At 39.0% G+C, this 17,409-nt stretch overlaps 1 protein-coding gene across 2 annotated transcripts; it reads left to right on the forward strand.

Moving 5' to 3' along the window:
• The first annotated feature begins 10,562 nt into the window (after window positions 1-10,562).
• klf9 (Kruppel like factor 9) lies at window positions 10,563-17,313 on the forward strand. 2 transcript variants are annotated; one of them, XM_025053235.1, is made up of 3 exons: window positions 10,563-10,816; window positions 11,018-11,434; window positions 14,105-17,313. In XM_025053235.1, exons 2-3 carry the CDS (start codon window positions 11,020-11,022, stop codon window positions 14,380-14,382), a joined length of 693 nt encoding a protein of 230 aa, XP_024909003.1. In that variant the 5' UTR covers window positions 10,563-10,816; window positions 11,018-11,019; the 3' UTR covers window positions 14,383-17,313. The 2 variants fall into 2 exon arrangements, with proteins under 2 accessions (XP_024909003.1, XP_008334888.1); XM_008336666.3 differs by having other exon boundaries at window positions 10,565-11,434.
• The last annotated feature ends 96 nt before the right edge of the window (window positions 17,314-17,409 follow it).

Raw genomic sequence — 17,409 nt, forward strand, 5'->3', positions numbered from 1 at the left:
TGGAAATGTATGTGGCCATTTAAAGAACAAATCATACAAATGGATTAACATTTGGTTAATAATTAAATAAATGTGTTTGTTAGGAGAAAATTCTTTAATATATATATATATATATACTTATAATTTCCTGGATTAAAATAGTTTTTTTTAGACCGGGTGTAGTTACATACCACTGAGTGACATCCTCCACATCACATCCACAATCTGACCTCAGTCCCTGACATGATAAAATTAAAAAAATTGTTATTTTGAAAATAAAATTCCATAACACCAGCATTAGCTTAGTTTAAGATGAGTAAATGTTTCTGTTCTGGTATTTTAGTTCAACATGATAATTGATTGTGGCTGTAAAGTTAGTGATGTTGTTGGCTGTGTAAAGCACTAGGACTTGAACATAGAACTTCCTGTCACCACTGAGTCAAAGGATTAGATTAACAAGAAAGCAATATTGTTGTACTAACCCACGTACCATGTGAATCAGGATATCAGTCATGTTTCAACTCTACAACAGCAGAAAGGGGGGTGACCGGTCAACAGTCAGTAAAAATAGTTGCACCAACTTCCTTTAACTGTGACACAGGCTTCACTGTGTCATTTCTGAAGTCTCTGAGTGTGAATTACCTCGCGTCAAGATCTAGGACTTTCAGTTTGTTCCAGGCATTGTGTGCGTCTATGTGTCTGTGTGTCTGTGTGTATGTGTGTATTTGTGTGCAAGCGCTAGAACACACACACAGCCTATAAAACTTGGCAGGCAGAAGGAACATTCTGTTCCGAGATGATGCACATCACATGGTCTTGCCTCCTCGCTCCTACCACACACGCACGCTCCTGAGCACAAACCAAAAAAACATTATTCACACACCAGTTGACACCGTGTGGTGTTGACTGGCGTTCACACAATAACATGACCCAGATGAGCAGGAGTGTACCCTGCGTGAACTCTGGCACTTGTGTGAGAAGGGAAGTTGTGGAGCAGCAGGAAGAGGGGAGGAGGGGTGAGGCACCTCCTCTTCAGAGAAATGTTTACAACTCTGCAGAGGGAGGAGCCCCAGCAGCAGGGAGTCACAGACCCAAAAAAAAAAAGACCTTTCTAATAATTTTTGTTCCTGGAAATTTAGGGGCTCCGTCGGGGCAGGCAGCACAGGACATTTGGAGGAGAGCGCCAAACGTCCTGCACTGAGTGCCCTTAAGCCACAGCTGCTCTGCTTACACATGCAAAGATTTGGGGCTTGGTGCTGTTTTAATTATTCTTCCTGCAGTTTTCATGGAGTGTTCCTCCTGTTTGGTTTCTGCCAACACAATGTTTCCATTCAAGAATCACAATTAAATCATTCACCTTCCGTTTTAATGTTCCAGATGAGAGAACAGGCTCACAGTTAGGATTAACACATCGATAACACAAACCTCCTGACAGAGACAGAAACACACCTCATTCTGAAGTATGTGCAAAGGAGCAAAGTTATTACACATTAACTGTCACATTCTGCCATGGTAACATCGAGCAGGATTCTAGTATTAGTTATAATACTTTATCTAGTCATGTGACCATATTTGATAGTTAAAGTAGACCTTACGCAAGGTCATACGATGCTTTTCGTATACATGGAGCCTCTGTTCTTCCACATTCACTATTTAGACTGGCAGGGCTCATGTCAAGGAAAAATGATTAGGCAGCAGTGTTGCTCAATCCCTCCACCCCACTTAGCCAAGATAGCAGGGTTTTCAGGGGACTTGGCCATGAACCCAGTCCCAATAGCTGGGAGTCCTGTTACACTCTGAGTGGGACTGGCTGTAACACCATCTGTCTTTCATATACTTTCTGTGGGAGAAAGTGGTAAAGGTCTGCCTGACACATTTCCTTTACTTGTGTATAATCATTGTGTATATACCAGTGGAAGGGCATCAGTGAAGGAAGAACTCCTATTCTATTGTTTTGACAACAAAACGATAAATCTGTGTTTTTATATGGATTTGTTTAAAAAGTGATTACATCCAATGTCAGACTAGAGATTGCAACACAGGAGTCTCTGTTCACTCCTCCCAAGTTCATCAGGGAACTATGACGGTCTCTTCATACCAGAAACCCATCGTCCCTTGTTTGAATAGTGCACTTTAAAAAAAAGCCAAACACCCACTTGGACCCACTGGTCTAATGAAAATCCTTGCATCAGAATGAATTTTCTAAATCATTAAGTTTTCCCTTAAGGTCATACTTTACAGTAAATCTAATAGAAAAGACCAACAAAAGAGACAAGAGTGAAGGTTGTAGTCTTTTATGTTTCCATTGTTTAATGTGTGGTGTGCAGACTACCGTGTTTCAACTTATTCTCAACCTGTTGAAGAGCCACCTCATAAGATGTAGGTGAAATTATTCAAGGTATTACACCCTGTGTAATTTATGGGTGACTTATTGGCTATGAAGTAAATGTATTAAAGGTCCTTGGAGTGTGTGCTCAGCTGGAGGTTTAAACTGTTTTCATTGCATCAGAAAACGTCAGCCGTAGACACACTGGACATTCTGTTTAAATGGTAAAGTCAGACCATAGATAATGTTTTCTTACAAGGGCTGTAAAATGAGTAAAAACAATACATTAATAAATAAATAATAATAATAACTACTGATATGTATATAGCACATTTCTTTAAAAAAGAAAAGAACTTGGACATCATTAGTGCTGCACTTGTGACCTTACTCAAAGTAACAAACACATTTACAGCTATTAATAATTACATTAATGGTAGTAATGGGAGAAGGAATAAAAAGTCCACACAGCACTACAGAGAAGGAACCCCTCTCATCAGGTGGACAGATGTGCAAGAGATTTTGATTTAAGTGGAAAAGCTGAGTCACTAGGAAAAATGCACTGGGCACACTGAGATGAATCATCATTTATTGAACACACGAGAAGTCTGCAAACATGACTTTTATTTGTTTACTTTAACTGTGTGGAAACATTTTCCGTCTTGTGTGCTACGATACACTGTGCAGGAGTGACATGAAATGACCACACGGAGACACAAGCCGCGACGGGTTCAAGTGTAGCGTTGAGGTAAAACTGAGGACAGCACTAATTTAGAAGAAGACTCTGAAACTGGAACAGAGGGTGAGACCTGTCTGCAGTCACAGTCTGGTGGGACGTTGCGTCCAGATCAGAAAAAAACATCTTGGTTTTAGACGACACAGACAGTGTTCCCCACTGTGTGGTCAGTACTCAGCTGCTAACCCTAGTCTGAGCTCTTCTTATTATAGTACAATACAGTCTCATCAGCTGTTAGTCAACTGGAGGATTTTGTACAGGGTAATGTGATATTGAACCCCAAAACAAGGAAGAATTTACAACCCTAAGATTAGACTGAACAACAAACAAACAAAAAACACAGAATCATCATTCAGAAGTAAAAGCTGGTGTGAAGAGAAAACTATGGAAAATATTAGCAACCAAATGTTTCTACTAGCAAACAGTTTTCATGTGTCCTCTGATGCCACGTCTGACATCTTGGTTGTGTTTTTTTTTTTGCAAATGGTTGCAGTCAAAAGAGAAATAATAATTTGAAATGTGTAATTTCCTCTAGTTACTTTATTTTAATGACAACAAGCAGAAAAAGTGTATCGAAAAGAACCCTGTGAATGAAAACAGTGTGTTCCACTACAGGTGTTCAGTTCAGACCGCCTCAGAAAGAATACAAAAATAAAAACAATACAAAACATATTGAGTGGAACAAGATGCTCATAAGTCCGTGTTATTTTTAGTGATACAGCAACAATCCTGAGCTTAGGTAAGGCGGACATTTGATGCCAGTTCATCTTTTACCTTGAAGCAGGACTCGATATGCCACCATCCAAGCTCTAAATCCACAGGCCACAGTGTTTTCTACAGCATTAAAGCCTTAACTCAAGACTAACAATCCTGGATCTGCATTACCCCCAAAGTTGAATAATATTGTTGTCGGTCCACGGTCAATATATACAAAAACTGACTTTGACTCAGACCTGAAGTGATCATGTGTGTAAGACAATAAAAAAAAACTCTCTCTTCAATAGAGAATATACTGTAGAAGCACATTTTTCTAAACCAATAAAACACGACAAAATCACACAATTTCAACAGTATGTACACATCGAAGACGTAGATCCTATGTCTTAAAAATACTAAATGTCTGGTTTGTCCATTTGGTTGGCAGTAAAAGAAAACAACTAGATAACAATAAAACAGTACTGGCTGAAAGAAAAAGAAACACCTGGAATTTTATTGTGAGCTAATAATACTAAAAATATATAATATAAAGGAATACTTACTTATACTTATACTCTCATATTTAAGGTGTTGATTACCAGGGAATCATTTGTAATGGCCACACAATGTCCAATTCTGTTCCATCTCAATTTACTCTTTGTAAAATATGAAAAAACAGGATTGTGGAGGCTTTTGCAAATTGTTGTACATGTGCACACTACTTTATTCATAGGTAGGTTATTAAACCTAAACTAAACCATCTGGCTTGAAAAGCTGCCAGGGTTTGACTGCAGCAAATTGATTTATTTTTAAAACAACATACCATAAATTCATTGAGCAACCGATCGACAAACATAACAGAGAAAACACTTGGAAAACCAAGAAAAAGCCTTCCTTACAGGGAAAAGTCCTTAGGTATCAACAATGTGAGAGTGGGGGCGTGGCATGGCAGTTTCAAGCCCCATGTTGTAATGCTGCGTTCAGGTACCTGTTTGAATGCTCGTTTGAAATGTTGATACACAAAAGCACATGGTAAATGAGCCAAGCAACACAAGTTAGCAACCAAAAAAACATCAACCATATAAAAAATTAGTCGTTTTTTTGGAGTTGTATTGTAGTTTATATCTAGATAAACCTAATTATGATTTAATAAAATCATTTGGTTAACCCTAAATGAAATAGTTTGTTTAAACTACTCAGTGGTGAGAATGTTGTGTTTTAAGTGTATGTAAAATTTTAGGAATGGAGTTTAAAAATAGATATTGCATTACAACAGCATTACAGTTGCAAACCATCCATGTTCCAGGTTAATATCGTCTCCACCTTAAACCTGTTATTTATGGTTCACAAAGAGGATCAAACAAAAATAATAAATCACACAACCCAGAGAGAGAGAGAGAGAGAGAGAACAGAGGAACACAAAGTTTGTGATCCTCTGTTTTTTACTTGCAAAGCTATAGCATAAAAACGTATAAAGTCTATAAAATATGGACCTGCAGATAAGCTAACACTGCAGCAACACACCACCCGACAGTACAGTACTCGACGTGCTCTGTCCATTTCTATTAAAAGAAACGTTCTATGTAGGACAAATGTGTTCCTGTGTATATGTTTGTGTTGGTGTAAGTGTTGTTGAACGAGTAATGCTGATGGATATGAAGCATTACCAGGTGCATGCTGTTGGATAAATAGTGAAACAAGATGCTCTTCTCAGTTCTTACAATTGTAAATCTGACTCTAAAAGAGTCAGTGCCTCACTGTCAATGAACCTCACCGCATGTCACTGCCGGGGTGGGATCAAGTCATGGTTTTGCGAGTCACAATTAATTCTCAAATCTTTGTCCTCAATTCTTGAGTCAAGTCCCAGGTCAAAACTGACAAGTCTCAAGTCAAGTCCAAAGTCCTGGCGCTCTGTCTTCTCCAGTCTTCTTTAACATAGAGTAATAACACATTCAAACTGATCATGTATGCTTTTAAAATCAATATTTATGTATTAAAACTAGTGCAGATTAAATTTCCAGCAAAGAAATAGGGCTGACATTGCACTTCCTAACTGCACAATTAACCAGTCATTCTTTTAACAACAGCTATAAACACATATCTTGTGGAATTGTGAGATTGAAGGCTTTTGTGCCGTTGTGTGTGACTGTGTGTGTGCGCCAACAAGGATGCTGGGTGTGTACAAACAGCGAAGGACAACGAGAGGATTAAGGGGCACTCAAATCTTTTAGTGCAATGTTAAAAAATGACTATACTAGTAAGTTCCTGAAAAAGTCTTCAAAAAATAATAGTTTCCCAAAAATGATTAAAATGCAGTCATTTGCCTTAAAATACTCAGGACTAGCAATGTCCATGTTTTTACGGTTAAAATTCTGAAAAAATATACTTTTTGGTACGCCAACATTGGATAATAGTAAAATACTATACTAATAAAAAAGAAGCCATTTTTGTCAACCTGAAAAAAACATCACTCAACAGAGGAGGTGGGTTTAGACACAACCACATACAAAGCACTCTTATGAACAATACCCAAAAGATTTACCTCAGTTTCCCACAACAAAGAGGAAGGTGACCAAGACCTTTCTGATGAGGATCACAACAACCCAATACTACAATACTATACTAATAAGTTCTTGAAAAAGTCTTCAGAAATAAAAGTTTCCCAAAAATGACTAAAAATGCACTAATTTTTCTTAAAATATTTAGCTCTGTCCGTTTGTGTTGTTTGTGTTTGAAAATATTTTGTGTTCACCCTGAATAGAAATTGATTATGTGCAAAAGAACTTCTTGTGCTACAACTGACCCTGAGACAGTTGTTTTTCTCACTCAGCTGCACCTGCAGGCTCGCCCGTACGTGTAAGAATGTATAATGCACTTGTTTGTTACACTGGAAACTGTGAATGAACCCATACATGATGTACTTGTCCTTCTCACCAGGTTTGGACAATGGTGATAATGACTGTTTTTATAACCATATGGAAGGACTTCTTCATCTAGCTGAGGCCTTGAAGTCTAAAACCTATATTCTGTATTCTATGTTCAAACCGAAACAAAAAAACTGTATCATGTAACCATGTAAAAACATAAAAGAGAGTTCGCCTAACAGGAAGTCAATAGTCTCTAACAGCTGTATTAGACAGAGTTAGGTTCGGCTCTCTTGATCAAGATACTTACATTAAATCCATTAAAGGCAATTTCTGTTGACTCTTGATTTCTTCAAATCATATAAAAAAATTTCCACGACATGTTAGAATTCAGAAAAAATATACACTCTTGTATGCCAACTTTTGATCATAGTAAAATACTATACTTATTAGTTCCTGAAAACGTCTTCAAAAACAAGTTTCCCAAAAAAGACTATAAAGTCACTCATTTGCCTTAAAATACTTAGCTCTGCCCATTTGTGTTGTTAGAATTCAGAAAAAGCAGTCACTGCCCAAATCACATTGCACCATACCAACCCCGCTGAACCTTCCTGCGGGTGGTGAATCCACTGGAAGGTACAAACTGCCCTAACCAGGATTTGAACTTGTCCAGGACGTGAACCCTGGGGTTCCACACCAATGACAGAGACCTTGTCTCTGGGCCAAATTGCCACTCAATGCAAATTTGGATCACAATAAAATACTGTACTAATAAGTTCCTGATAAAGTCTTCAAAAGTTTCCCAAAAATGACTAACACTGCACTAATTTGCCTTAAAATACTTGAAATTTTGAAAAATGCAAAGAAATAAAAAGTCTCAGAAATGCTTTAAAATGCAAGTATATGCCCCTAAACATGCTGCCAAATGAATATGTTGTGCTAAAAACTCAAAAAAATCATCTATTATGAATATGTCAAAATATCACCAAAAACAAACAAGAATATAGTCTTGCTTGTTTCCCATAAAGCAGCATTTTGTGAATTTTTTTAGAAAAAAAGATTCTAACTTTTTTGGCAAAACAATAACCTAGCGTGTCATTCTGGTCAGATGTTGAAAGACAATGCCCCATAATTACTAAACGTTAGAATAGAGCAGTGAAATCTTTATAAAACAATCGCTGAAACAGGGACTTGAACCCTGGACCTGCAGATTAAACGTCTGATGCTGTACCGACTGAGTTACAGTATCTGGGCTCTAGGGTTGGTCAAATTTTGAAAAAAAGTGATGAATATTTTTGTAGATTTTTTTTTTCATATTTTATTTTCTCTGATTATTTCTAATGAAATTAGATCATTTCAAGAAATGTTTTGTATTTGCAAAAAATTTTTAATTTTTTGGGCAAAATCCTAATTCAGCATGTCATTTTTTGTAAAATGGTGAAAGATTTTTGGAAAAAAAATTCAAAATATTATCTTGTTTTCCTGTTCCTGATTAAATTACAGCATTTTTGATATCACTTTACACTTTAATTACTACAACCAAAAACATACAATACTATAGTCTTACTATTGTAAAAAATGCATAAAAATAAGTCCCAGAAATGTCTCAAAATGCCCTACAACATCCTGCGAAGTGAATATTTTGTGCTAAAAAACTTGAAAAACCATCATATCTGAACATGTCAAAATATCACCAAAAACAAACATTTTTGCATTTTTACTATCGCGAAATAATGCAATAAAATTAAAAAGTCCCAGAAATCCTTCAAAATGCAAGTTTGTGCCCCAGAACACGCTGCTAAGTAAATATTTTGTGCTAAAAAAATATTTTCTGAATATGTCAAAGTATCAACAAAACAAGCAAAACTATAGTCTATAGTCTATCACGAAAAAATACAGAAAAATAAAGTCTCTGACATGCCTTATAATAACTAAAAAAAAAAACCCAACTAGAACAGAAATAACAAAAGCAAACAATCATGTCAATATATCGGTTGATGATTCACATGTAGGTCACTGCGACACTGTTGTCCTGCATGTGTTTGTCCTAACAAAGTTTATAGACCTTAAAAATGGTGACAAGTGAATGTTTTGTCCTAAAAACTCAAAAACCATCATTTCTGGATATGTAAAGATTTGAGATACGAGCACAATCACAGACGCTGACGCTAGGTCAGCTGAGTACTGTGGGCTGAGTACTTGGAGCAGCCCACATTGCCTCACTAGTTCACTTCACTTGTTCGGCGACATTCGTAAACTAAACTTATCTTTATTTGTCATTTGTCATTTGTCATTGTGACACAGTACAGCACAGCACACGAAATTTAACCTCTGCATTTAACCCATCACCAAGTGAACAGTGGGCAGCCATGGTCGGCGCCCGGGGAGCAGTGAGGACGATGCCATGCCTTGAGGACGATGCCATGCTCAGTGCATCTCAGTGGCAACCTGAGATGTAACCTGGCAACCTGGCAGTTGGTGGATTCGAACCTGGGGCCTTCCGGACCGAAGTCCGCTTCCTTTACCACTAGGCCACCACCGCCTAGTAAGCATCGCTTACGTGACTTTCTCTCTATTTTGTGCATTATTTTTTCATAATAGTGATGAGTCCTAAGAGAGTGAATGTTAAGGATCGTAGTGAGTAAAAAAATATGAGTTAGTAAGTAAAAAAAAATAAATAAAACTTACGTAGTGTTACGTAGTGTACGTGTTAGGTACGGTACGGAATCAAGTGTCTATGTACGGGCCAACTCTCTTCCCTCACTTCCTCCCTCCCTCCTCCTCCTCTGCACATGTTGCCATTAGCCGCTACTGGATCGTCTGTCTCGAAGGTAAGAACTTATAATTAAAACCACATTTTATATCACAGGAATCCTTATATACTATATATAGCTATATATATAGTTATATATTTATATACCATATCTCTATAGCAATTAAAAACATATTTTTTCCATTGTTATTAGAACCAGTAAGCAGCAGGAACGGATTCATTTTGTTCCTGTTATTTCTTATTGGAAAAATTGTTGGCGATAGAATTTCTTTTTAGAATTTTTTTTTTTTTTTTTTTTTTTTTTTTTTTTTTTTGAGGGGCGGGGGAATCCTAATTTTAAATCATTTTCAGTAGGCAGGTGAAAATTATGATGAACATCCACCCATCCATCCATCATCAACCGCTTATCCGGGCCGGGTCGCGGGGGCAACAGTCTGAGCAGGGACACCCAGACTTCCCTCTCCCCTGACACTTCCTCCAGCTCTTCTGGATGAACATTTTTTATTATAAAAAATCCAAATTTTATTTTTTCAAACTATTATTTGTAAGGTTTTTGCAAAGCAATTGTTTATATTTATATTTGAAATTTTTTAGCCAAATCCTAATTTAAATTATCATTTTTGTCAGAAGTCTAAAAACTATGATTAAATTCTTTGTCAAATTTAATTTCAAACTTTTTTTCTTGTGTGCATGGTTTTCATCAAATTACAGTATTTTGAAGAAAACAAAGTTTCTGAAAATTCCTAATTTAGCATGTCTTTTTTGGTCAGATGTTGAAATATTATGAGGTCATGTGACTTGAGTCCACATCTGTTTTTCGTACTGTTTAACTGGGTGTTGTTCACATATTGCAGGAACAGGTAATTGCCGTGGTGTTTCTTAAAAGATATTTGTTTCCTGATTAATGCCTAACTGTGTAGCCATTATAAAAAAACTACAACATTAATCAAGAAGGTAATGTTATCCATCATACGTTATTCTATTGCTTGAAATCAAATTCTACTATATACCTAGTACCTGGACTAAAAACTATCCTTATGTCGCAGTCACAGGGCGAAAGTGAATGCATCATCAGTGTTGTGTGCTTCTTGTCTTTGATTGGTCAATGATGCCGTCACTCATTCTCATTAAAAATGAGTCACGTTTCCTTTCAACCAATCACAGACCCGTGTTATGATGACACCGCGGGATTCCGCGAAATTGTTTCTTGGAGTTCAAGTCAGAGAGAATGAGGGAGAGGGGGAGGAAAAGAGAGAAAAGAGAAGCGGCGGCTGCTGCTGTGTTTGCAGCAGAAGAGGACAAGTTGACGCATGTGTGACAACAGCGAAATATAAGCAGAGACAACAGCACAATCTGAAGTCAGAGCTACAGGGACCCGCCACATGAGGATAGAGACAAAGGAAAATAGGAGAGGAATTTCAGACCAAGGTCTTTTTCTGAGGAGGGTGTGTGTTTTGTTTTGTTTTTTATTCGCCCTGGAACCCGAGCAGGAGAAGCGCAGTCTTTACGGAACAGTCACGTTGAAGATGACACGTGTGGACGGTTAACCGCATGTTTTCAGGCAGGACTGTTTTGTGACCACACACTGTTGTGTATCTTTATTCTTGCTTCTTTGTGTTTGTGTTGTTATTTTTTGCTCGGATCAGTGATGTCGGAGGTGGACGTCTCTGCAGACCGTGTCCCCACTCGACCTGCGGGCCAGGGCCGAACAGAGGACACGCTGAAAGAGAACCAAGAGAACAGGACTTTGCTGATGGTGGCGATGATTCTACTGGACTTGAACAAATGCAGTCCTGCCATCAGCCAAGCAGGAACCGGTAAATGTCTGACCAGCTGTGGTGACACCACCGGCGCCGCTGCTGCCGTTGCCTTAGAGAAGGCGGAGCCGAGGGGGAGCTCCCGGGCATCAGTAGCAACACAGCAGTCCCGAAATAAGGCGAGGGTTTCGGCTGCGAGGAGGCGGCAAGAGTCCCCAGAGAAGAGACACTGCTGTCCGTTTAACGGCTGCGGAAAGATGTACGGCAAATCATCCCATCTGAAAGCCCACCTCAGGGTCCATACCGGTGAGTGAGACTTAGTGAGTGGGTCAATACACAGTGCTGGTGACGACGGTGGGACACGCCCACGAAACCAACAGGCTCGGTTCCGATGACGACAGTGAAACCGCTCTGCGTCACTTGTGCCATATTTACCCTTATAGATCTGATTTCACACGCGAGGGCAACACCCTGCTGTTGTCCTGCTCTGATTTTCTCATTTCAGGCTGGATTTTTGACCTTTTCCCCACGTGATTGCATTCGTTTACTGTCAAATACTCCATTTATTCCACGCGCATTGAATGACCTCTGTGTTTGATGAAGTATGCACGCCCTTTTCATACGTTGAATATACAGCTAAAACCGACTTTCATTATCGAATAGTGTGCTGTGATACTGGGAATCAATTAATCGTTTAATAAAACATAATTTACCTGTTAGATGCGTTGTACATAACAAAACCCTTGCCTCTGCCCACTGGCATTACCAGGGGCACTACAAGTAAACTAATGGAATCAAACTGACACACCGATGGTTGTAAGATCGAGGTATTTGGGTCTAACAATTAATATTACAATCCCTACTGGCAGTTCTATGTAGGTGCAACATGTAGATTTGAACCTGTGACACTGCTTCCATCTGGGGAATGGGGGGCAAACACAAGGGCAACATCCAACCAATACCAAATGGGAATGCTCAGCATCTGCTTGGTAGGTACTTCAAATACAGTGATCTCAATGTTGTTGTAAATGTAGATATTCTACAGTTGATATGACAATCTGACCACTGTCATCCCCAACAGGGGCTACAGACGGTCTTTGACTGACCAGCTCTTGGGAGTAGTGTGTTATACTGAGCCTGCAACCGAGTAACCTCCAGTTGTTGAACAACTGCTGTACTTAGTGGCTGCAGCTTTAGTCCAGAAGTCCAAATTATTCTGTTAATGTAATTTTCCAAACCCATCAATGAAAATGTCCACTAAACATGCAAACAAGTATCCAGAACAATGTCAAATACAAGCAATAGTATTAAAAATAAATTGTTACCCTACGTTTCTGAATTTCTGTCGTTGTAAAAACAACAGATATGTCCTTACAATTCAAGGCACATTTTTTTTATGGTGTGTGTAAATGGAACTAGAGGTGTATTAAAGTAGCACACCACGTGTTTCTGTAAATGAATAACAGGTTATGAGAAAAAAGATGATCATGTGAAGTCGCCCCACTGCTGGGGAAGTTGTGGAGGAGCTGAAGCAGCGGGAGGAGGTGAAGGAGGGGGCAAGGGGAGTGAAGCAGAGCGCAGTGAGGGAGCGGAGGCGTGACATTAACTGTCTCCTGACACGCACAGTCCTGAGCAGAGAATGGAACACGGTGTGACACGACACCCAACGTTTGTGATGCAACTATCGGGCGGGTGTAGTTGAGTTAAGGTTAAGTTGCGATAAATCTGTCAGGCCGATAGAGGACAAGATGATATCAGCGGGTTTTTCGTTCCGTTCGGCACACACCTGTCGGTGTCGGGGATACGAATCAGCCTGTGCTGCAGTCAGTCACACCGTTCGTTCACGTGTCTCACTGTTTCACATTCAATATTCAATACACACGCTCCCACTTTGCATCAATACAGAGACCAACGTCGGCAAAAACCGCGACAGAACCAGAGATTAAAGGAATGAAAAAACAAAACGGGTCAATCTCAACGGCAAGTATGTTATAAACAAAACAAACAAACAAAAAACCCCAACTAGAACAGAAATAACTAAAGCAAACATGTAGGTCACTGCGACACTGTTGTCCTGCCTGTGTTTGTCCTAACCACTCAGCTTTCTCATACGTCACCTCCACCCAACCACCTCGCCTCCTCCCCCTCTGTCGGGTTGTAAACAAGAGGGAAACACGTGGTGGAGTGAAGCACGTGCAGCAGGAGAGGGAGGAGCCTCAGGACAGGAGGAGGCGGAGGCAAAAGCGGGGAGTTACGGCCATTTCCTGTTGCAGCTTTTCCCCACGAGGCGTTTTTCGATTCTCACCATTTCAAAATTGATATCTTCCGTTTAGGTCCTTGGAACCGTGTTGTTTGTTTCAATTTTAAAGAATTAAAAAATGTGTGTCATTCACAAAAGCCTGAAGGAACTCTAAAAAATAGTTCAGGTGTCACAGATGTAATTGACAAAGTTAATAAAATATTAACATAATTATAAAATAGAGGAAAACGTCTCTTGTCCTTACGTTTTATCAGAGAAGTTAAAATAGCATGAGTGCTTGACATGACTTTTAAAATCTGTTTATGTTTATGGAGATTCTCAGTCATCCAGGTCATGGTCAAGGTTAAAGAGTTCTGTTAGGCAACTGGACATGACATTTTCTCAAAGGTGTTTCACCTCTCATCCAAGAGTCTTCTTCAGTTTAAAACTGAAGAAGACTCTTGGATGAGAGGTGAAACGTCTTCTTTGAGAAAATGTCACATCCAGTTGCCTAACAAAATCTGTTTATCCAGTTCTAGTGACTCATCTGTCTCTGTCTTTCCATCCTTTCGTCCACTGCTATTTGTACTCAGATACTTTTAAATGTACAGTTGTATTCCAATGAAAGTTGGATGACATTTGAAAAAGCATGCTGACAGTAGTATTGTCTTCATATAAAAACACCCTGTGGTTCAAGTTGGAGCTAATTGTAAGAATGTGTGTGTTTTCCACCTCAGGTGAACGCCCCTTCGAGTGTACTTGGCCAGACTGTGGCAAGAAGTTCTCCCGGTCAGACGAGTTGACACGTCACTACCGCACACACACAGGCGAGAAGCGTTTTAACTGTCCAATGTGTGACAAGTGCTTCATGAGGAGTGACCACCTGACGAAACACGCCCGCAGACACGCAGGCTTCCATCCCAGCATGCTTCAGGGCTCCAGCGCAGCCAAGAGACGCCACTGCTCTGTTTCTGTCTCGTCTGACTCTGGAGGACAAAGCCCTGTGGGAGTGTGAGAGGAGAGACACCCCCCCCTATTGTACATGTACATACAGTACACCGAGGTACAGGTTGTAGGAACTGTGGCATATACAAACAGGATCACACCCACACATGTAGCCCATGGGAGGGTGTACGTACAGGGAAATCACTCCCAATCAGACGTCCCAACCAGCCAGACCACTATTGGTTTGGCGTGTCTGCAGTGCATGTAACGACAAAAAGAAACCTTACTGTGAACCTTACTTTTGTCACACCAGAGCTTCTCATTGTTGTTCCTGAGGCGACTGGCATTTATTACACGTTCTTCAAGGGTCAATCAGTCCGATGTGGGGGTTTGGAAATTTATAATTATTTAATGTGTTGTTAAAAGTGTTTTTTGGAAGGATCCACTGACAGAGTGGAACGGTTGTACATATCACACAAACACTAAATTGATTCACGTCTTAAGATGTGAAAAAACAAAACAAGAAACTCCCTAAGAACCCAACAGGAACTGGTGTTAACACTGGTACTGACTGACTGACAACAGTGCCAATTATCTTCTCTGTCGTGTTCACACTATCATTAGATGCACTCTCGTTTTGGTCGCTCTAGATTCCGGAACATTTTAATTTGTTTATGGCAGTCAGAGAGCCACTGTACATACGTATATGGGAGTGAGAGGGTTTTGTTGGTACCTCATCTTCCGACCTGACTTGTCTGCGCTTATGTATTCTTACTTGAAACCACTAATGTAATCAGGTTAATTTTACAGCATTAGCTCTGCTTTATTTTAATAGAACCAGCCTTGAAGCTTAAACCATGACTGGTTATAATGAGAAACATTAAGTTGGGAAAAACAAGAGAGAATTTAGGCCAGATTGTTATACCATGCTTTGGTATGTTAACACAACCCAATTATTATAACAATTTTTAAACAGAGGTATGTAGTTGCTGACATAGGCACCACACTGCTTTTTCATAATGACTGACTTAGAGCTATGCAGTGTCTTGTAGGGAATCCTATTATGTTTCAGGTCAAGAATATTTTGAGAATGCCATTTTTCTTTTTCTTTTTTAAATCCTCAACCTCTTTGCATAAACAGATGCATACATTTTGATCTCTCAGGTCCAATGTTGACACCACGTTCAAACTTGGCCAAAGTGTCGCAGAGATTTGGGAAATGTCCTTACATGAATGTTATTGCACACATGAGCAGATATTTAACATTTAACAGAAGATTATCCAGCCAGTCCAAGGGCAAATGAACAGCAAAGCAGTATTATCATGTAAATAAATGAATCAGTATGCAGTTGGTATGTGATATTAGAGAGTAATAAGACAAAGCTACTATATAGAGAATTATAGAACTTGGCTATTGAATAGATTAATGTGGACTTAGTAATTCAGGTATACTGTGAGCTTGTAGGTGTCGACAGTGTGTTTTCCAATAACTGCACCAAAAAAAAAGTTTTGAGTCTGATGCAAGAGCATAACCTATAACTAAACCTGTGTTGAATTTTTCAGACAGGAAACCATTACAGGGTAAAGTCTCTTCTGGGCTAAAACCACACTGAGTTATGTTGAGTCAAATCATGCTAACTGTGAACTAAAACAACGTCTGTGCCTTTCATCGGTTTCGTAGAAGAGAGAAATTTCTACACTTTCAAGCCATGAGTAAAAGGAGAACACTTAAATGAATGAACATTGTCAGATTATTCATGTTGATATTCAGCACATATGGATATCACCGAGGGTCTTTTATATGAACCAACAGTGCCAGTTGCTGCACATTCACACTTAACTATGTGTTTACTCTGTATCTGGGCATTCACACATTATCAGGGAACGTGAACCATAGTCATTCGAGTCTATGTCACACCTCCTGGTGGTTACGTGGAAGCACAACATTTTCATAACAAAGTCCTTTTTGTTAACTCTCTGTCCTAGCATTTAAAGGCACACTGTCATGATTAGTCAGTGAATCCATTAATTCCATTATGTAGCATGTTTTATGTATTTGTTTGGTGCTGCAATTTTTCATTTTTGTGCCAATCTTTTATAATATTACTAATGGGATGTAAGGTCTTATTTGTCCACTACAGGAGGCTGATGCCTTTTTGTTTGTTTTTTGTTTCTTTTATATTTGTCACATTAACAAAGCTGTAATTTTCAGGTAAAAAAACAACAACAAATAAGTAAATACCTGCAGCAGTCACTGTAACCAGGCTTCATGACATTTTCTTTCTGTTTTCCTACCACATTTGAACTGCAGCAGCATTGTCAGAATAATTGTTGCCTAAACTTGCTGTTTTAAAATGCTTAAATGCTGCCTCACAGTCCATGGTTGCCTCTGCCAGATTCTCCCCTTAATGACAAACCAGATATTTTCAAGGAGACAAAACTGGACTGCAGGCCGGCCAGTCTATTAGCAGAGGACTGAGTTAAGCAACAGTAGTTTTCTAAATGGTTAAAGGTCAAGTATATTAAAGTCCAAAGTGATTGAATGCAGCAAAACAAAATCCTTGTTTGACACCTTGTTTGAGAATCGTTGCTGCAGGCACCAGTTCAGAATTCATTTACATTAAACAAATTGTCATTTAAGGGCTTCATTTTAATTGTTTTTTACATGTCAAATGAAAGTTCTAATTAACTAACAACCCACACACTCTAGGATTTATTGTATTTTTTAAGGGAGTGAACAGACTTTTCTAAAAAACACAACACCAACCACGTACATTTTCAACGTGCTGTCCTTTCTTTTTCTTCTGTGGCATTAAAACAACTGTGATAAGATGTTTGTGCCTTTCCGATTGAAGCTCGTACTTCTTACTTATGCTACTGTACTATAATCAGGGACTTGTCATTGCACAACCCATTTTATTGCAATATACGTACTGACGCTGTGTAGTAATTACTGCTCTAAAAGTTTCAACATTAAAGTTATTTTCCTTTTTAAATGTGGTCTCTGTTGTTGATGGTTGTTTTTTTGTTTGTTTTTTGGCTTCTTGTGTATGTATGCAGTATTGTCCAAAAGAAATCAAATCAATCACCAGAAGAG

This window comes from Cynoglossus semilaevis, chromosome Z (genome assembly GCF_000523025.1).
Source record: "Cynoglossus semilaevis isolate Cse_v1.0 chromosome Z, Cse_v1.0, whole genome shotgun sequence".
In the NCBI taxonomy this organism is placed as follows: domain Eukaryota; kingdom Metazoa; phylum Chordata; class Actinopteri; order Pleuronectiformes; family Cynoglossidae; genus Cynoglossus; species Cynoglossus semilaevis.